The 21879-nt window shown below is 40.8% G+C and overlaps 1 protein-coding gene across 10 annotated transcripts in view; it reads right to left on the reverse strand.

Moving 5' to 3' along the window:
- SPATA18 (spermatogenesis associated 18) overlaps window positions 1-21879 on the reverse strand; it is a 43150-nt gene that overhangs the window by 12872 nt on the left and 8399 nt on the right. For 7 of the 10 annotated variants that reach the window (XM_074951420.1, XM_074951425.1, XM_074951417.1 and 4 more), the window contains exons 2-5: window positions 21560-21665; window positions 21326-21441; window positions 19461-19579; window positions 10782-10877 (exon numbers count right to left, since the gene is read on the reverse strand). In XM_074951420.1, the coding sequence (XP_074807521.1) occupies window positions 10782-10877; window positions 19461-19579; window positions 21326-21441; window positions 21560-21665 (437 nt within the window). The other 3 variants (XM_074951423.1, XM_074951419.1, XM_074951424.1) reach the window with 2 other exon arrangements.

The raw sequence follows: 21879 nt of genomic DNA on the forward strand, positions 1-21879 counted from the left end.
ACAACATAAAACTGGTCACAGGGGGCCCTTCTACCAATCTAAATGCCCTATTTATTAATCCATATTAAATACAAAAAGCTTTGTAAAAATAATGGGGACGTTAACTTCTAGAGAGAAACACAAAGAACCCCATAGTTAGCAATGAACTGCAAAACCAACCCAGAATTGTTTTTTCCCCCTTAATTGCTACTGTGTATACAGACTCTTGTCATGTGACAAATATCAGGGGGTAGCCGTGTTAGTCTGTATCCACAAAAACAACAAGGAGTCCGGTGGCGCCTTAAAGACTAACAGATTTATTTGGGCATAAGCTTTCATGGGTAAAAAACCCACCTCTTCAGATGCAGTAGGAGAACACTTCAGTCTTCCTGGACAGTCTATAACATTTTACCCATTAAAGCTTATGCCCAAATAAATCTGTTAGTCTTTAAGGTGCCACCGGACTCCTTGTTGTTTTTGTCATGTGACAGGGGATATTAATTACCCTTATGTATTCTAGGACCATGTCAGGTGAACAAGGTCAGTCTCTTTCCTGTGTGTCACAAATTAATTAGAGTCTCAAACTTTTTTAAAAAGGTGTTTGGGTTTTTTGTTTGTTTGTTTGTTTTTTTACATCAGGTCCTCCTTTTCCTCTCTCTGCAGGAGTACCTTGGCAAGATTTTTGGAGGTCCTGAATAATGATGTCACATGAGACTGTAACTTGAAGCTCTCCCTCACCCCAAAAGAGGGAGAGATAATGATGATTCTTAAATATTGTTATACGCCCTGCAAAGCAATTTTATACATGTTTATATTGCCCTTTACTATGTATAACAGATGTCTCAAAGCTTTCCCCTTTGCTTCTCCCCACTCCAAAAACCAAACAAAACTCTGAATGTTTTCTATGTCCTTCCTTCCCTTTCTTTACTGGTGAGATCTTTGGAGGACTTGACTAGCGATACCAAATGAGGCTGCCACCTGAACTGCAGATCTTTTTCCCTCTAATGCAGGGAGGGAAGATCTACATGTAATGTAAGAACAGCCACTGTGGCAAGGGCAAGGGAATTTCCTGCCTCACATGAGGGGGACAAGTTGCCCATAGTGTTCGTTTCCTGTGACATCACTAGTCAAGTCCTCCAATTCCTTCAGCAAGGAATTCCAGCAAAGAGAGGCAAGAGCGGAGCAGATATTTCTAATGAAATAAATAATCAGGAAAGAAAACTAGTGGGTTTTTTTCTAGAGATGGGTGGGGGAAGGAAAACTTTTATGCATCATAATCCCTTGACAAGGGGGAATGGCTAACTCAGAGGGAAAAGGGGTTTAAAAAGCCAGCTAATAACTGACCAGAGGAGCGAACTAACAGGAGCAGCAAACCAGGCAGTTTTGCAAGGGAGTTTAGCAAGGGCATGCGAGAGGCAGATATGCCGAACAAACATGCTCCTAACTTAGGCCAATAACACCCCCCCACACACAAACAAAAAAGAAACAGAATAAATAAACCCTGCAAGAGTAAAAATAATGCAGGCAGGAGTCCTGCGGCAGAGAGGGGGCTATGCAGTTTATTGCACTAAATGCAGCATGTATGATTACCTGCCTTGTGGGCAGGTGATGTACGTGTGCATATGGTGCAAGCAACTCATGGGCATCAAAGACCAAAACTGAGCTGTGAAGAGCAAAGCAGCCGAACTGGAGGAGCTAAGGGAGAAGTACATAGATGCGACTTTCAGGAACATAGGAGAGTGGTCATCCCCCCCCTCTACCCTGCCTGTCTTAGGGAAGGAGAACATCAAGCTGGAGTGGAGGGAAACAATCTCCTAGTTGGGAACTTCCTTTCAGATGACATCAGGGTATCCTCTCACACGGAGGATACCCCTCCAGAGGAGGGGACCCCAGTTACTAGGAAAAGACAGATAATAGTGATGGGGGATTCAATTATTAGAAATATATAATGTTGGGTTTGTGATGCCTGGAACAACCACATGGTGAATTGCCTGCTGGGTGCAAAGATACAGACCTCTCAAGACATCTAGATAGACTTATGTGCAGTGCCAGGGAGGAGCTGGTGGGACATGGTTAAGGCTATGTTTTAGTCACAGGTATTTTTAGTAAAAAGTCATGGACAGGTCATGGGCCATAAACAAAAATTCACAGCCATGACCTGTCCATGACTTATATTTAGTCACAGGTACTAAAAATACCTGTGACTAAATCTTGGGGGGTGGGGGGGACCTTTTGCTGGGAGGAGGGCGGTTGCTAGGGGATGATGTCTGGGGACTGCTGCTGGAGGCCGCGGGCCATGGCTGCTCTGGATGGCCGTCCAGGACCGTGGACTGCAGCTGCTCTGGGTGGCTGCCTGGGGACAGCTACCCAGGGGCAGCGCTGCAGCAGAAGCTAGTGTGGCTGTCCCGAGGGCCACCTAAGCAGCTGTCCCCGGAGCCAGCTGCATGGGCAGCCCTGGGGTCAGCCACACTGACCATTGCAGAAGTCACAAAGGTCACAGAAAGTCACGGAATCCTAGTCATGGTACATGTAGGTCCCAATGACATTGAGAAAGGTAGGAGAGGGGTCCTGGAGGCCAAATTTAGGCTACTGGTAAGAGACTAAAGTCCAGGACCTTCATGGTAGCATTCTCTGAAATGCACCCAGTTCCACATGCAGGGCCAGTTAGAACTGCAGGGTATCATTGCATGAATGACACAATGATTCTGGGAGGGAAGATTTAGGTGCATTAGGAACTGGGGTATGGAACAGCTTCCACATGAGGAGAAAGTAAAAAGACTGGGACTATTCAACTTAGAAAAGAGATGACTAAGGAGGGGTACAGTAGAGGTCTGTAAAATCATGATTGGTGTGGAGAAAGCCAATAGGAAAGTGTTATTTACCCCTTCACATAACACAAGGACCAGGGGCCAGCCAATGAAATGAATAGGCAGAATGTTTGTTTTAAACATAAGGAAGTATTTCTTCACACAAAGCACAGTCAACCTGGGGAACTTGTTGCCAGGGGATATTGTGAAGGCCAGACGTATAACTGGGTTCAAAAAAGAATTAGATAAATTCGTGGAGGATAGTCCATCAATAGCCATTCATCAGGACTGTCAAGGACGCAACCCCATGCTCCAGGTGTTCCTAACCCTCTGGCTCCAGGAGCTGAGAGTGGACGACAGGTGATGGATCCCCCAATAATTGTCCTGTTCTGTTCATTCCCTCTGAACCATGTGGCACTCGCCACTGTTGGAAGACAGGATATTGGGCTAGGTGAACCATTGGTCTGACCCAGTAAGGCCATTTTTATGTTCTCATAAGAAAGTAGTAAAAAGGAAAAACAGTGCCATGCAGTTCATGTGCCACAGTGTCCTTAACAATTATCATGACTAGGCAACGCAGGGTGTCAGAAGGACAGGGTGTCTGCAATAACGACACAAGAAAATCAGACAAGGAAAAAGTAGCGGTCTTAATTCAATTTGTCAATTAACACTATTCACAAGCACACCCGTCAAGCTGCTTAAGTACAAAATGTGATGATTTTCATCTGTAGTTCTATATAGGTCATCTGAAGAGTTTCCATCTTTTTTTGTCTGAAATAACTATTGCAACTGCAGATAATAATTGCAAATAATTATTGCACCTTCAGAGACCTTCTTTAAAAGGTGCCTGCCTTACTCATAAGAAAAACAGTGCCACGTGTTATAGATTAAAGCCAGTTAGAGTACGTGTACCCTGCTATGTTCACTGCTAATCCCACACTAAGTCACAAATTTAAAAGAGCAGCCACCACATATTGGATTAATTTTTTAAAGATATAGAAAAGAAAAACAAAGCACTAGAAGAAAAGACCCACTTTATGGGGCACATACAGTAGACCAAGTTCTAGGCTTTGAAAAACTTGACATTATCCCCTTTCAATGCTAGTCTAGCGTGAGTGGGAGTTAAGTTTTAAATTTTCTATTTAATAAATATTATACATTCTCTATAAAACTATTGATCCAAAATCAGTAGAACATTATCAGGTTTCCCACTTACACTAAAAAGGTCTGAACATTATGGAGATTGTAGGAGATATTGGGTCTGTGGGTGTTCCTAAATCATTAATAGGAACAAATGGTGGTAAATAATGTGTTCTGTGAAAAATCACAACAACATTCTGAAAAGCAGCTATGGACATCCATGTGCATTCCTTAAAAACTCATCTGTTGTTTAAAAAAGGTACCAGTTTACCACACATTCATGCTTACTTGCTGATTAATTTGCAGTTTTTAAGAACTTTTCAGTTAAAGGGTAAAAAAATTACAGTAGATTCTTAAACTTTTCTATATGTTATTTAAAAATAAAATGGACAACTTAAACTGCTGGAAGTTAATTTTTAAAAAATTGCACGGCCTAAGAAATTCTGTGTGAAGTGTCTAAAGCTAACACAAATTACAACACCAGAGCTATAAGACCAAGAAAACTAGTGTTTAATCAAAAGGGCCACAGAATGTCAATTTCAGCAACTCAAACATGCTCCATTGCAGTATCAACAGCCCAAATTCAGCACTGGTGTAACTGGGGGCAACCATCTTTTCTTTATATGTTTATACAGCCCCTAGCACCATCAGGATGAGGCCTCTTGATGCTTCCACATTACAAATAGTTCATCTTCATCATAATCATGGTTTAATCACTCATAATACTTCATCAGTTTTTTGGCCCCTTGGTATTTAGCTTTCTTCAGGCTTTAAGTTTTCACATAAATTAGATTGTAAAGAATGTTGTGAATTTTCTTTTCTCACACTCCAGAATTACCTCTCATACTGTAATCAGCCAGGCACCATCAATATGAGTCATAAAAACTCCATCACTCACCAATGCATTTCTGGAAATGACTGAATTTGAATGGTCAATTGTGGAGAATCGTGGATCAATACAGAAAAAGTTAAAAATCTTACCAATTAATTATTTAAATCAATTATTAATTATTATATAAAAATACAGCATATTATAAAGGCTGGCACTTTGTTCCTTCATTCTGTTTTATTCAAGCCTGTTAAGGTAAACTCATTAATCTTTTAACCAACATTGATTCCCCTCTATTTAGATGGAGCAGACTAAGTAGCCTCTACCTTGAACTAATGGATGCACGTCCTCTGCTCCTTTATTTGTTCTGCTTATTGTAAATTGTTCCAGCTGACCATTTCATCTTCATTTGTAAGATTTTTACTTTTTCTGTATTGATGTTCCACTCTCCTCAAATGACCCATTCAAATTCTGTTATTTCCAGAAGCGCATCAGTGAGTGAGAGAGTTTTTAACCCTCATACTAATGGTGCCTGGCTGATTACAGTATGAGAGGTAATTCTAGAGTGTGAGAATGAGTGGTCATTAAAAACTAAAAGTTGCACTATGAAATAATCAGATTTTTTTAAAATAAAGAAGGAATACAATTAGAAAGGAAGCCAAATTAAACAGTCAATAGCCTTCCTTAACTATGATCAATTGAACAAAATAATAAATAACCCAGCAATAAAATTTCAAGAAAAGAATAACAGACTGAATAGGATTAAAATACAGTTTTAGACGCCTCCAAAAAACAGACACACAGTGCCAGAATCCAGATTAATTATTGCTCTACTGACATAGAAGCACAGTGATAATAAGAGCGTCTTTGGAGAAAAATGTTGATGAAAGCATGCTGAGATCAGAGCAGTTTCAGTTCTTTCATAGGGTTAAAATATACATTAAAAATTAAGTCCTTTCAGAAATACCCTGGCATTTTTCATTTAAAGAAAAAACCAGACACGTAGAGTAATATACCATACATGAATTATTATAAAATGTTCAGTTGCTGAATGTGTTCAACTGTTCTGGGCCATGAAACCAAAGAACAAATTTCTCTTGTTCATTTATGCATAATTTCTCAGTATCATTGGAAAACAAAAACAAAACAAACAAACAAAAACCACAGTGCAGTGAAGGCAGAAAAGAAAGGAGGAAAACATGTATTTGTCTCAGGGCCTGATACAGCTCCCACTGAAGTCAGTGGAAAAACTCCCATTGATTTCAGTTGGGGTTCTATCCTGTTTAAGTTCCACTATACCAAACCAGATACGTGGATATAGCTACTTCCTTCCAGCAGATAGAGAAAGAAAAAAGGCAAAGTTTTATGACATCACTCTCTCTAAAAGTGGGCTGCCTGGCTCTGATCAGTTTGCATCTTCTTCAGCTTAAAAAAATCTACAAGGAAAATTCAGAAAAAATCCAGGACAACTATCTGAAATCCAGACACAACAACAACAGCAAATGGATGTCTGGGTTTCTATGTACAGGATTTGGAGAAATCAAATTAACAGATCAGAAATTACCAGTCTCCAAGATCCTTCTATGTCCTCCTAGGCAAATGGGAACTTCAGGTACCCAGTATCAGAACAGCGGGTATAGCTAAGAAAAACGGAGAAAATGGATGAACTACAGCATACAGGACCTGTCTTTCAAAGGAGGAATGCTCAAATCTGTAATGATCTGAAAGGTATACAAGTATCACCTGTTAGAGATCATGAGGTTAATTTTTTGTGTGGAGTAAGCCTTGATCAAAGAGCCACAGAACCTAAGATGTGGAACATATAACCTGCTTACACACAGGAAGAGCAAGATAACCATTCTAAAAAACTTCATGTGCACCTGCTCAAGAACTGGGCTGATAATCAAAGGTGACCAGGAGCCTCATGACCATCAGGTCTATGAATCAGAGGATCTGCCTCATAATGTATACACGTAACCAACCGAGATGACTGCTGAATAGGCTATCCTTTCATAGGTGAGGGAAGTATCTACAGATGGAAGTATTCAGCCTCAGAGGCAATGATTCTCAGAATATGAAAAACAGAACTCTCGCTACTTTGCACTTTATTTAGGAACCTATAAGGTAATTTAAAACATATTAAGAATAAGGACTCATGCAGTTTCAATTCCTCTAGCTAGATCTGACTCACTGGGCCAGACTGCCATGAAATTCAGGGCTACTATATCCATGAACGACTGAGAATGGTAAAAAATTCCTCTCTTGCTGCAAGAAGATTTGGTGGGCTGGGTCCTCACACATTTATCTTTATGCTTTCTGTCCCCAAACCTCAATTTATGCTGGTATGTTTATCTGGATCCCTACTACCTGGCCTTTAAGCTCCAGGTTGAAGCAATGAGTTGCATGATCTCGTCTCTACCCAAAATATGAAGGGAGCCCTTCTTTGGGAAAGACCATAAGCATGGGTCCCTTTGTGCCCCAAGTTGGCACTCCATTCAAAAGGCTAGTATCTGAGAATCTACTCCCAGAACCTATTTGGGAATCATCGCTGAGTTCTGCCAATTACTGTTATCCTGCAAGCATCAGGTGAGATTATGTATTAGATCCAGGGACAAGAACAGCCAGACAGAGCTGAAACTGAGGTGATCAATGACTAAGCAACCACAGTTAGAGAGACACTTAGGAAAATGCATTCAGAACACGATATCCAGACATGTTGTCATGGATTCCAGACTGGCAGGCACACCTAAGGTGTAACCAGAGCCAACTGGATTAAGGCAGAAACATGATTCTCAGCCTCACAATCCATTGATTATGAAAGAACACCTTAGTCCATCTTGGTACTTACATACCATGCTGATAGGTGTCTTATAAAGATATATGGCTAAACCTTACCTACCCAAGCATGGAAATTTTGGAATGTTCCTAAAATCAAGAACTCTCCTTTTCTTTCCAGTATATCAGTTGTACAACAACCAGCTAACTGAAAGAATGGACTTCTTAATCAACCTGAAATACTGGGGTCAATTCTTTGGGCTGCAAGAAACCCCACCAGGCTTTTCTTCTGAGGGAGCAGGATGTGATTTAAAAGCTTTTATGGCTTGGTTTCTTGTCAGGAACAGTCCACTCTCTATCTTAAATGTCCTGAATGAAAAGGTGAACTGAAGAAAATTTACACCATTTCCTACAATGTTATTAGGCATATAAGGTCCCCATTATTTTCAAGCAGTGGAGCACTGCCATTACATTTAGAGTGCAGGCATCTTGCTTAACAAGCATGATTAAATCACCTCTTTTGAAAAGCCAAATATCAGAAGAATCTTACATCCTGTTAGATCAAAACTTTTCTGCTAGTTAAAAGATAGCATTGACCTGGAGATAAGAAGGATGAATGAACTAGTCAACTAAGCTGTCACCGCTAAGGAAATGTGGTCTGGATGAAATTACTATAGGTGCACAACTGGTTGAAAAACCAAACTCAGAGTAATTATCAGTGCTCTGCTGTCAAACTAGGATGAGGTATCTAGTGGGATCCCACAGGTGTCTGTTCTGGGTCTGGTACATTTCAACATTTTTGTTAATGACTAGAGCAGGGGCAGGCAAACTTTGTGGTCTGAGGGCTGCATTGGGTTTCTGAAATAATATGGAGGGCCAGTTAGGGGAGGCTGTGCCTCCCCAAACAGCCAGGCATGGTCCTCCCCTGCCCCGCTTCTCGCCCCCTGATGGCCCCTTGGGGACCCCTGCCCCATCTACCCCCCCTGCTCTTGGTCCCCTGACCGCCCCCCTAACTGCCCCCAGCCACCCCATCCAACCCCTCCTCTCCTTCCTGACTGCCCCCCCCCAGGATCCCTGCCCACATTCAACCCCCCTGTTCCCCACCCTCTGATCGCCTTGACCCCATCCACACCCCTGACCACCCCCCAAACTCCCCTGCCCTCTATCCAACCCCCCGCACACTCCCTGCCCCCTTACCGCACTGCCTGGAGCACCGGTGGCTGCCGGCGCGGCTGCATCAGGACAGGCAGCTGTGCCGCGCAGCACAGAGCACCGGGTCAGACCGGACTCTGCAGCCCCGCCACCCAGAGCATTGCACCGGCGGCGCGGCAAGGTGAGGCTGCAGGGGAGGGGGGACAGTAAGGGAGGGGCTGGGGGCTAGCCTCCTGGGCCAGGAGCTCAGGGGCTGGGCAGGACAGTCCCGCGGGCCATAGTTTGCCCACCTCTGGACTAGAGTATGCCTATAAAATCTGTGGATGACAGCAAGCTGGGAGGGGTTACAAGCACTTTGGTAGACAGGACTGGAATTCAAAATTACCTTAACAAATTGGGGAACTCATCTGAAATCAACAGTATGAAATTCAATAAAGGCAAGTGCAAAGTTACTATACCTATGAAGGAAGAAATCAAACATAAAAAGGGGAAATATTGGCTAGGCAGTAGTATTGCAGAAAAGTATCTGGGGGTTATAGTGGATCACAAATTGAATATAAGTCAACAATGTGATGCAATTGTGAAAAAGGCTAATATCATTCTGGAGTATATTAACAAGAGTGTCATATGGAAGATGTGGAAGGTAATTGTTCTGCTCTGCTTGGCACTACTGAGGCCTCATCTGGAGTCTGTGTCTACTTTTGGGAGCCACACTTTAAGAAAGATGTGGACAAATTGGAGAGAGTCCAGAGGAGAGCAATAAAAATGATAAAAGGTTTAGAAAACCTGACCTATGAGGAAAAGTTTTTTAAAAAAACCCTGTGAATGTTTAGTCTTAAGAAAAGAAAACCAAGGGGGGACCTGTTAATGGTCTTCAAATATGTTAAGGACTGTTATAAAGAGGATGGTGATCAATTGTTCTCTGTGTTCACAGGACAAGAAGTAATTGGCTTAATCCATATCCAGGGAGACTTAGGTCAGACATTAGAAAAATCTTTCTAACTATTAGTATAGATGAGTACTAGAATAGGTTACCAAGGGAGGCTGTGAAATCCCCTTCATTGTCGGTTTTTAGGAACAAGTTAGATAAACACCTGTCAGGATGGTCTAGATATACTTGGCCTGCCTCAGTACACAGGAATAGATATGACCTCTCAAGGTTCCCTTCCATATATTCTGTGATTCTATGTCCCTTCTTTTCTCTAAACAGGTCCTATTTTTTCAATCTTCTCTCAGAGGTCATGCTTTCTAAACATCTTATAATTTTTACTGCTCTCCTCTGGACGCTCTCTCCAATTTATTCACATATTTCTTAGTTTGTGGTGCCTGGAACTGCATACAGTATTCCAGCTGAGACCTCATCCATGGCAAGTAGAGGGGGATAATTATCTACCAAGTCTTACATACAACACTCCTGTTAATACATCTCAGGTTTTGCATATGACACTCCTGGGAACTCTGACACATGATTTACTCACACTGGACATACAACCAACATGGGACCTCACACCATGGATCTACTTCCACTAAGTTACAGGGCCTCTCTATACACAGAGCCAAAGCTCTAACCAACTGGCTGTTAAGAGAAAGCCAGATGTGTCCAAACCATGCTTATTGTTGGGTATTCTCTGGCCAAGAGAGATAATGAAACCCACTGCAACTAATGGGCTATATCTCTAAATGCTCCAAAGAAAAGTGAGGTGAAGAATAAAGAAAGAGATTATTAGTGAAGTACCCGTGCATAAATAACTGTAACTAACCCCAGACAACTGAAGAGAGGAACACAGAGGGAAAAAAAACCCCTCAAAGCCTATCCAGCCAAAAGAGCTGTATCCAACTGCTAGAGTCTAGAAGACAACTGATCAGGATCAGCCAGTCAACTTTATAAAGGGGAACGACACATCACAAAAGCTTTGCCTTTTCCTGGTCTCATGTGTTAGTAGGAGGAATTATTCCCCTTTATTTGGAGTTGCATAGGACAATGGGGAATTGAGCATTATAAAAATGTAAACAAAACACAAACAAATCACAAACTGTGTCTTTGCTTGCTGCCTTACTGCCGCCACAAATAGCCCTACAGTACATCACATTTTTCTTACGCTGCTTTTAGATGAACAATTTCATCCTCTGCGGCCAAAAGGGTAGTGGCTGATTTGGTCTTTGTCTCTTCAAGAGCCATCTGGGCTTCTGCCAGACTGCAAGAGAAATTAATAACCAGAAATATACCTTTAAATTAAAGGTACAGATTCTCACATTGAATTTTGCATGACAAAGCAAATATTTTAGGGTTTTTGTTGGGTTTTTTTTTTTGCAGCTCACCTGCATGCATAATCTGCAAAAGTCATATCTGACTAAACTATACCAACAGAATTACTGCTCTGTAACCCATTACTATTCATCTTATACAGCTCCAGTTCCTCTATCTCCCTCCCTAATTTAGATGCCCCAATTTGTCTCCATTAACCATAATCTGGCATAATCTCTGAACACGAGTGCTCCATCTGCAAACCTGCCTATCTCCAGCTCCACAACACTGCCTGTTTTCTACTGCCTTCATAGCATCACCACCGAAATCTTCCTTAATTTTTCTTCTTGACTTAACTAGCACATCTCTGTCCCCAAGTCACCGCTCTCTAGACTCCTACATGTTCAAAATATTGCTGCCCACTTTCATACATGTATTGTACAAAGAAATGCAACTACGCCACCATCATCCTGTATCATTACCAATGATTCCCCATTCATTACAGGATCCAGCTCAAAATTGCCTTATTTTGTATTAAAATCTTCTGCAGATTTGCTCCTGTTTACATAATGGACCTTTCTTTGTACTTCACTCCCTTCTCATCTAGCACTTCCTCCTCTCAGTCCCATTAAATAATCTCTTCCTGTTCATACAGAAGCCTTTGCTGAAATGCCTGTTATCTGGCCTTCCTATGTCTATGCCTCACTATCTATCAGAATTGAAAATTGGTTGAAAAGTAGTTTCTTTCAACATTTCCAACTTTTTTTCTTTGTTTGTTTCAACATTTCCAACTTTTTTTCTTTGTTTGTTTTGACTAAAACAATTCACCAAAATCTCCACAATTTCCCTAAATGTTTTGGTTGATTCAAATCTGCCTTTTTGGGGGAGAAAAAGTTCTGGATGAAAAATTTTGACCATCTCTAATCACTGTGCTCATTAATGTGATATGGGTGGGCATATGAGCTTGAGGATTGATGGTGCAAAAATGGAGGATAACTACTCTACTTGGCATCATCCCCCTGCAAACCCCCAAGAATCAATGCTGACAGTTTCCGCATTAATTCCCTGTGTTATTCAGTGCTGGGGTCAGCCCACAGGCAGTCAGCACAACTCTTTAGTGAGCTGTACTGCCAGAAGTGAAAGGGGGCATTAGGTATAACACAAAGGGGTCTCACAACCACATAATTCTAAGAAAATATGTATAGTTTCATCTCCTCCTGCCACTTGGTCTTGGCAGGCCTATGAAACATTTCTGATATGCTGTAGGGGCGATGAGAAAGGAACTCTATGAGGTAAACTCTGAACGTTCATATTCTTGGGGTTTTCCTGTACCTGGGGATGATACACCCTATGATATTTAGAAAACTTCTAAATATTCAGTACTCTCAACAGGTTTCAGAGTAGCAGCCGTGTTATTCTGTATCCGCAAAAAGAACAGGAGTACTTGTGGCACCTTACAGGCTAACAAATTTATTAGAGCATAAGCTTTTGTGAGCTACAGCTCACTTCATTGGATGCATTGAATGGAACATATAGTTAGATAGATATAGATATATATACCGATAAGTTAGAAGTTACCATACAAACTGTGAGAGGCTAATTAGTTAAGATGAGCTATTATCAGCAGGAGAAAAAAACTTTTGTAGTGAAAAATCAAGATGGCCCATTTAGACACTTGACAAGAAGGTGTGAGGATACTTAACTTAAGGAAATAGATTCAGTATGTATAATGACCCAGCCACTCCCAGTCTCTATTCAAACCCAAGTTAATGGTATCTAGTTTGCATATTAATTCAAGCTCAGCAGTTTGTTTGGAGTCTGTTTTTGAAGCTTTTCTGTTGCAAAATTGCCACCCTTAGATCTTTTACTGAGTGGCCACAGAGGTTGAAGTGTTCTCCTACTGGTTTTTGAATGTTATGTTTCCTGATGTCAGATTTGTGTCCATTTATTCTTTTGCGTAGAGACTGTCCAGTTTGGCCAATGTACATGGCAGTACTCATTTGGTGTTGCTTAGAAGACAAACCCCCAAAGTCCTGACTGAGGAGAACACTGTTTGGTCTTTCACATACTATTTTACTTTGCTCCAGTAATGAGATACTCATGAGTCATGAAATGTCATAAGCAACTTGAAAAGCTGAACATGTAACTTTCGAGAGAAGTTCTGAAGTTATGAAAAAAAGAACAAAAAACATACATAATTTACTTCTCTTCATTTGGTCTGCTGAGTACAGCCTTAACAACTTTATCTTTAACCCCACTCTGGCAGACCACCCTTCCAGATGAGGAAGACCAGTGATAGATAGTCCCAGAAGCCCTCAGTGCCACAAATGAATTGAAGGCATCATCACTGGAAAGCAATGCAAGCCACTCTTTCCCTCCCTTGCATGCCCAAACACTCTTCATATTTAACTAATATCAGCTGTATGATGTAGATTTAGCTCTGATTAAATACAAGTCCCCCAGCCACTACTGTGAAGATTCATTTTCATTTCAGGAGAGTTTATGTTTGCATTACGCAAGCAAACTACAGTCAACAATTTTACTAAGGCTATGTCTACACTAGCAGTTTTGTTGGTATAACTTATGTTACTATGGGGTGTGAAAAAAACATCCCCCGAGTGACATAAGTTACACCAACAGAAGTGCCGGTGTGGACAGCACTATGTCTGCAGAAGATGCTCTCCCATTGGTATGGATTGGCTACACGGGAGATCTTACTGTGGCACAGCTGCATTGGTACAGCTGTGCCACCGTAAGGTCTCTAGTGTGGACATGGTCTAAGTGAGATCTTAGGGGAGATGTATTCCAGCATCAACAAGGAGCTTGAAAACCCATTATTAGTGACGCTTGCTAATGCCTCCTTTCAAGATTAAAGGTTGCCAGCCACCTTTAACATCCAGTACTAAGTGCCTCACACTCAAGAGACTGTTTTGATGTTAACAGCTTTAGTGATTACCATAAATCAATAATCTCCCTCTTTCTTCAGTCCCTATAACTCTAGTTTTTGATAGTCACCCAAGGATAACAATACCATCTATCTCCTTCAAACAATGAAGAGAGGTGATTTAGTTAGGCTTTTCATCAACCTTTGATTGTATTGACCAAAGGTTTAGATAGATCTGTACAGACAATTTGTTCTTTCCTCTGAAAGATCCCAAAAGGTAGCAAAGACACATTTTCTTTCCCAAGGGGCTCTCATTTGGAGTCCTCCAGCATTCCATCTTATCTCCTCTCAGGTTCAATGTAGCTATTTGGCAGCACGAGGAGATTGTGAGATGTTTTGTCCTATAGTGTCATCAACATGCAGAAGACACTCAGATCTACATCTTTTTTCATCCAACATGGATACCATAGTCTTTGCTTACTCAGAATTTGATAGAGGAGATGCAGACAGGATCAAACTAGTTTATGTTCAACCAAGATGAGACAGAATGATGCTGATATGAAGATAGAAAACATTCAGTGGTATGGGCCATAATTGTGACTATGCCATTTATTGAAGCTATGTCATGTCTGATTTTCACCAATATGGCTTACCATCTTGAGTTTATTCCCATTCTTGGAATTCCAGATGAAAGCAATTATATATAATGCTTTGGCTCAAAGACTGAGACCATTTCTTGCTATTATGATCCTTGCCACAGTTAGCAATATCTTTCTAAACAGTCCAGAACAGTGCAACATACTTTACTGGGGCTACCATTGAAAAGCACTTGGAAGTTTCAACAAGTGCAGTGTGCTGTGATTTGCTTACCGAACAGCGTAAGTCATTTTGATCTGATAACACCAGCGCTCCATGCTCCACACAGGCTATTGTGTGCAGTTCAAAGTGTTGGTTGCCAGCTCTTCAGTCCTAACTAGTTATTTGAGAGACTGTATCTCTTCCTCTGTCCTGTTACAGTGACTATGATCTGCTGAGATGCTCATATTATTGGTTCCTATCAGTGTCAGATTATCCAATGGGCCGATGGGGCCTGTCCCCAGGCCAATTGGGGGCCCTGGAAAAATAGGCGCCCTGCCCCCAGCAGAAATCCACCACAGATGCGCCCAGGTGGGTGGAGTGTGGGAAGCCCCCATACCCGACCCCACTCCCTGGCAGAAGCACAGGGAAAACCCCAGTATCTGGACCGCTGCTGCAACCCCGGGACTGAAGGAGCTCTCACTCCCTGCCACGGCCTCAGGGCAGGAGTACTCTCACTCTCTGCTGCGGCCCCAGGTCCACGGCAGGGGGGACAGAGCTTCTCTGGTCGTGCCACAGTAGGGGGGGCAGAAAGGAGCAAACGGGTTGTGGGGCCACAGTGGGGGGCCGAAATGGGGCAGGACTGTGGGTAGAACAGGGGTGGGGTCGTGGAGGAAGGGACAGAATGGGGTTGGGCTGTGGGCATGGCTGCAAACAGAAGAGGAAGAAGGGGGGCAGGACCACAGGTGGAAGGGATCCCCCATTTGCTCTGGCCCAGGGCCCCATGAAACCTTAATCCGCCACTGGTTCCTGGCAGCAGGGCACTCTCAATAGTGGCTATATATCTGTGGACTTTGCTCCATCTAGTGATCCATGAGACTCTGGCACACTCCTGGAATAAATATAAAAGATTTACCTGATAGGCCTTGGTCACCAAGCCTCTAATTGATAATGGGACCACATCGAGCACAGCAAGAAAGATTTTATATAGTGGTTTGGAAAGACCTATTTTTGTAAGTGTTGTGTTTTTTTTAATTAATGAAATATATGCAAACAGAGCTGGTCCATTATGTCCCAACAGAACATTTTTCCAGAAAATCCCAATTTGTCAAAATTGAAATGTTCAACAGGAAGGTGTCGATTTTGATGAAATTTAGATGGAAAACTGCCTTATTTCCTTCCAGCTTACTAGCCTCCCAGGATCCTTGGCAGCATGCTGAACTGGGGTTCTCTGGGCTTCCAGGCTCACAGCTCCTGGGCAGCCCATCTGCTGAGCTAATGGGGAGCCACGACCAGAAATTTTCAAAAAAATCCCTTTCAGTTCTCCCAAAACAGGTTTTTGGGGGGTTTTTTTGTTTGGTTTTTTTTTGTAAATGACCCTTTCATGGAAAGTTTCTCATATCTGACCTTTTGTTTCAAATTAAACTTGTCCATGGGAGCTCCATATCCAAGTGCAGGGATGATGTACACCTTCATAAATAATCTCTAAGATAATTAGCTGAATAATTGCTGACTTCACAGGCCCCTCAAGCAATAAACTATGCATATCTGTCTTGAAAGCAAACTAAGTTTTAAGCAAAATCTAAAAAAAAATGTTATTTTACTTTAACACAAAGAACCATTATATTTTCATCAACTCTGGAGCAGAGAAACATTTTGCATACATTTTCTATAAACAACATTTTTGTTATTAAAATGTGGTTTCCATGTGGTGTCCTTAAAATGCATAAAACACAAAAGCAAACTATGAATAAGACTTTATACATACATAACCTCAGTAGTTTGATGACATCACAAACCAGACAAGCTTAAATTTTGTGGTTTACCATGATGACCTAAGGAAGAACCCTGCTAAGATATAAGCTGAGTGTCTAAAAAGCAGGTGTCTAGAGCCTAATTGGTAACTGTGCAAAATTGCACCTGCACTAGGGACATCTTCTAAACAGCTCTGTGGGTCAGAGATCACACCTCTTCATACTCCGAACTGACAAATCTATGCCAGCAGAAGACTGTAAGGTAGACCTGACCTTACACACAAAGGAATACTTACATTTCTGATGATGTATTGACTTCAGACTTTTTATAAAGCTGACAGAAAGCAACAGTTGTGGCCAGATACATAGCTTGAATTGAGGAAAAACATGATGATATCCCTGAATTTTTTCCCCAAAGTCCCTCTTCCTTTTTTCCCCAACAAGCAGTGGCAAGAAATTGGGGGTTAGTATAACAAACTATCTTCACCCCTCCTACCAATTCAAGAGCCAGCTGCTTTTAATATTGAGGGTTTTCTTCTTGAAAATGGCTATTTGAGCACAGCTTATGGTGAAATACAGACTTTCAAGTTAAAGGGAACAAAAACTTTTAAGCAGTTAAAACATAAATGTGCAGAGAGTTTCACTCCTAGCAGCCATTTCGAAAGTTTTAGTTGCCTATGACAACAATGAAAACATTACAGGAAATATATCGCTGTTCCTGCACACATCTCATTGCTGTTTTATTTTTAAATAATATGTTGCTATATTTAGCAAATATAATAGCTTAATTTTAGCTAACACTAAGGTATTAATCTTCATTTACTACCTTTATTTATTTGCTTAATTTAACTATCCAAAGATGTTACTGTTATGACTGTCCCCCACTCACACTTAAAAGGCAGGAGACAACTGGAGGTAATAGACTGTTACATGTCATTACTAAGGGAACTAAAACATGGTGTCCCCTAAACACCTATTTTGCTACCCATATGTTCCTTGATATATACAAGAAGGCCCTGGGTAAGACGGGGCCATATCCTGGTCCCATTGAAATCAGTGGAAGTTTTGGAACTGACTTCAATGGGAGCAGGATTGCAGTTATAATTTCTGAACACTAGAGTGTTAGTGTGCTGATGATATGTAACTATACATCTCTTGCCCTGCAGAACCTGTGATCTCAGCATCTACCCTAGAAGAGTGCTTGCATGCTACGGATCACTGGATGCACAGGAGCAGCCTCATTCTCTACTTAAGGAAGACAGAAATCTTTTTAATAGATAAGGATCACAATTATACAAGGTTTTTCTCCCTTTGTTTGGGAGACACTGCATTCAGAGGTGTGATTACAGCACATGTAGATGTACCTGAGCTAGCTTTGATCTGGATACCTCTAATAATGATAGCAATGAAGTTGTGGCACCATGAGCAGAAGCACAAGCTAGCTGCTCACTCTAGTAGAGATCCAGGGTTCCAGACATGTTTGTATAAACTGTGCTTCACTACAGTTGTTATTCAAGCTAGCTAGATCAAAACTAGCTCTGGTACATCTACACATGCTGCAGTCATACCTCTGATTGCTAGGTAGACCTACCTGTTCCTAGCTGATGAGAAGCATATTTGGCCAGGATAAGAATATTGGGCATTCTTTTCAACCATACCTTTTCTATGAAATGTCATATTTTGGATATGAGAGAGACAAGGTAGGTAAGATGATATCTTTTATTGGACCAACTTCTGTTAGAACATAAGCACGGCCATACTGGATCAGGCTAATGGTCCATCTAGCCAAGTATCTTCTCTTTTGACAGAGGCCAATGTCAGATGCTTCAGAGGGAATGAACAGAACAGGCAATCAGCGAGTGATCTATCGCCTGTCATCCACTCCCAGCTTCAGGCAAACAGAGGCTAGGAACACTCAGAGCATGGGGTTGCATCCCTGACCATCTTAGCTAATAGTCACTGATGGATCTATCCTCCATGAACTTATCTAGTTCTTTTTTAACCCCGTTATAATTGGTGGACGGTACAAGCTTTCAAACTATACCAAGTTCTTCAGGTCTGGGGAAAGAAATCAGAATGTCTGAACTAAATACAAGTGGGTACAGATAGCTAAGCTCTCTTAAGGAGTCAGAAAGAAACAGACCCTAACATGAATCCACTACAGTTTGGCTAGTGGTTTACTCTGGCTTGACCAGAATGGACTATGCTTGAACCTTTATTTCACTGTGCTAGCCTAAGGACTTCCAATGCTGTGTAATAAATCCTACTGCACTTTGAAGTCACTGCAAATACTTGCTGAGGTGCATTAGTCCCTGAAGAGTGTACAGGTCTCTACTATCTCCACTGGACTCACTAGACAGATCTCACAATATGAAGCAGGAGTGCTGGAGCCCAGAGGTTCAGTCTAGAAGGAGGTGAGGCTGGGTGGCCTGAGGCTAAAAAGAAGGGCTCCCTGGAGGTCTGCTGGGACACAGCAGAGATCTTGTGGATCTGCTTAATTATCTGTCCCAACTTATATTTAGCTCAGGCACTCTGATTTCTTTCTCCAGATCTGGAGAACTCTGTGTAGTTCAAAAGTTTACTTCCACCAACAGAAGTTGGTCCAATAAAAGATAGTACCATACTTACCTTGTGTCTCGCATATCCCGGGACCAACACAACTACAATAACACTGCAAATAAAAAAAAAAACATATATTTGGCTATATCCAAAATGTGTCATATGTGGCATGAAAATTTCCTTCTGTGCAACTTGCAGTACAGAATCTGTATTAAATAAGCTACCGGTACTATGACCAAAAGTTTTCAGGGCAAAATGTTTAATTTCTGCCAGGCCTGTTGTCTTTCAGGCAGCCAATACAATTTTTAAAATTATTTTAATTACAAACAAACCAACCAATGTTTAACTTACTTACTAGAAGACTTTTAATGCCTTGGGTATACAGTCCCACATCATTCAAATTCAGAAAATCCAGAGTCTAGATAGATTTTAAATTCTTATTTCAAAGCAGAAATGAAACATTTTGCAGATCTCTATTAGAAGTGAGGTGTGAGAAGAAAAATAAATTTGTTGTTGAAAAATACACAGTTAATTCTCCTACTCTTGTTGCACTAAGTTGAGTTGTAAATGAGTTGAGTTCAGTTCTTTCTCCAACTGTTGTATTTCGTGTTTCCGAGTGCTGGCAAATTCCCTCAGCTGTCTTTCTTTCTCAATTGACTCCTACAGCGAAATACAAATATCACACTGTTTGAATGTTATGCCCGAAAGTTATACAGCATTTCTTTAGAACAGTGGTTTTCAACCCATGGTCCGCAAACCCCTGGGCATGCACAGACTATTTCTAAGGAGTCTGCGCAAGGTTGTCGTTACCATAAAATGGTAGTTTTCAACTTGGGGTCCACAGACTAAGTCTAAGATTTCCAAAGGGGTCCGCACCGCCATTCAAAATTTTTAGGGGTCCACAAATGAATAAAGGTTGAAAACCACTGCCTTAGAATGTCTCATGACAAGCTGTGCATTTCTGAACTGATGCAGGAAAGAATAAATCTAAATTGATCTTAAACAAAGAAAACATTGTACTTGTTCAAATAGAGAGATAGCACAAAACAGCCAGAGAGAGATTAAATCACACTGGGGGAAAAGTTACATATAGCAGTGGTTTACTATTTCATTGTAAGATAGATAGATATACATATGGATATGCACACAAATACACACGCTACTAGAAAGAAAAAATACGGACAAAAAGTAAACTCTTAGAACTAAATATGCCAACAATTCTTTCTATGCCTGCATTAATTAACTTTTTACACATTACTGGGAATGCAAAATAATGGGGAAAAATCATAAGAACAAATTAAGCAACTAGTATAACTGATAAGGCTACACCCTTGCACACGCAACTCTGCTTTTAATACCACATTGCATACCCTAATAAAACTGTAAATAAACTAGTAATTGTGCACTGGATTTCAATTCTGTTTTGAAAGGCTTTCCTTTCATTTGCACATGCAGTTGAAAACCCATAAATTATCACATAGATTATTTCTTTCACTACAGCTTTTTAAATGTTGTCATTTGTAAAAACAAATTAAGAGAAAACTGCTCTATTCCCTGTACCAAGTACAGACCCTAGCCAGATTAATCCTAGTCCATATGGTTGGATGTCACTTTACCCAGGGGAAATAGCTTATTCAAACTGTAAACAGTGATTTTTGTTTGGAAAAAAAATTAAAATGAGGAATCAGGGAGAGCAAGAAGACATTTGCTCTCATCTCCCCACTAGCTAACACTACTGTTTTCTTCCAAAACACACAAGAGTGCCACAGAAGGTCTGCATCTCCAGCTGAAGTATTGTAAACAGCACCTTCTGTAAATCTTATGAATCATGCAGGGGAAGAGAAAGGGAACACACACCCCTGCTATCCTAGTCCTCAAAGCTAGGTGCATGGTGGTATCATGATTTATATTTCTTTCCTGTAAAAAAATTTCTCACAACACATGTAATAGAGCCCAAGCTTCAGAAGAACAAAAACTAACAGTTCAGAGGGCATGGGACCTTATGCGCGCCCCTTAGTTCACATGAAGAGTTTCACAAAACACTAAGTTGCTTCCAATACAGGTCTGGCATAAAGTCTTAGGGTGATGTCACAGCAAACTTATAATTAGCATATTTCTTTACCTTGATATATAAGAAACTAGTTTCTTGGACAAGACAAAAGAGCTTAAGGCTTGCTAAGCTAATTTAGTCAAATTAACTTCAATGACTTATTTTATTCCGCTTTTAAAGCTTTTTTTTTTAATGACATAATTGTCACAGTTAACAATGATGGCAATAGTTCAGAAGGCAAACTGTGTGAAAACACTGTTTTAGTTAGTAAAACAAGCCCAACATTGATTTTTAATTGCAGAAAGTCTTTGATTTATATATTTTTATCATCTTAAAAATAAAAACATTCAGCATACCTGAATGAGAGAAAGATTGGTTTCAAAGGGCCTTCCCGAAGTAGTACTGGAAAAACAAGTCCCCAGCCATGGCAGGAGACGAGATTTTATTGTCTCTACACCTGCATAATGCCCACCTAAGAGAATACATAAACCAGGTATATGTGAGAAAATGCAGAGCTAAATCCTTAGTCTTCACTTAAAAAGAAAATGGAGGTGATATGTACAAACCATAGAGACATGGAAAATTCTCACCTTCTCGAGCTGTTTGATTGAGGATTGTGAAGAGTTGCCCCTGAATCATGGAGTTCATTTCTATGATTTCACAACATCTGTTCAGATTCTGATCACATGAGTTAATCTGTAAATCAGAAGAATTAAAACATATGTTTGGGGTTTTTGTTTTATTTTGTTTTGACTTTTCTAAATAATTATGTTTATGATATACATTGAACATGATATAAGAGCTTTTTCTATAACTTTGTCTATGACTTCATTACAGCTTCCTAAACCACCATTAGAACATTCAGATATTTCCAGGGGCGGGAAAAATAACACATGATGTTAATAGTTAC

The sequence above is a fragment of the Natator depressus genome, chromosome 4 (genome assembly GCF_965152275.1).
Source record: "Natator depressus isolate rNatDep1 chromosome 4, rNatDep2.hap1, whole genome shotgun sequence".
Lineage (NCBI taxonomy): Eukaryota > Metazoa > Chordata > Testudines > Cheloniidae > Natator > Natator depressus.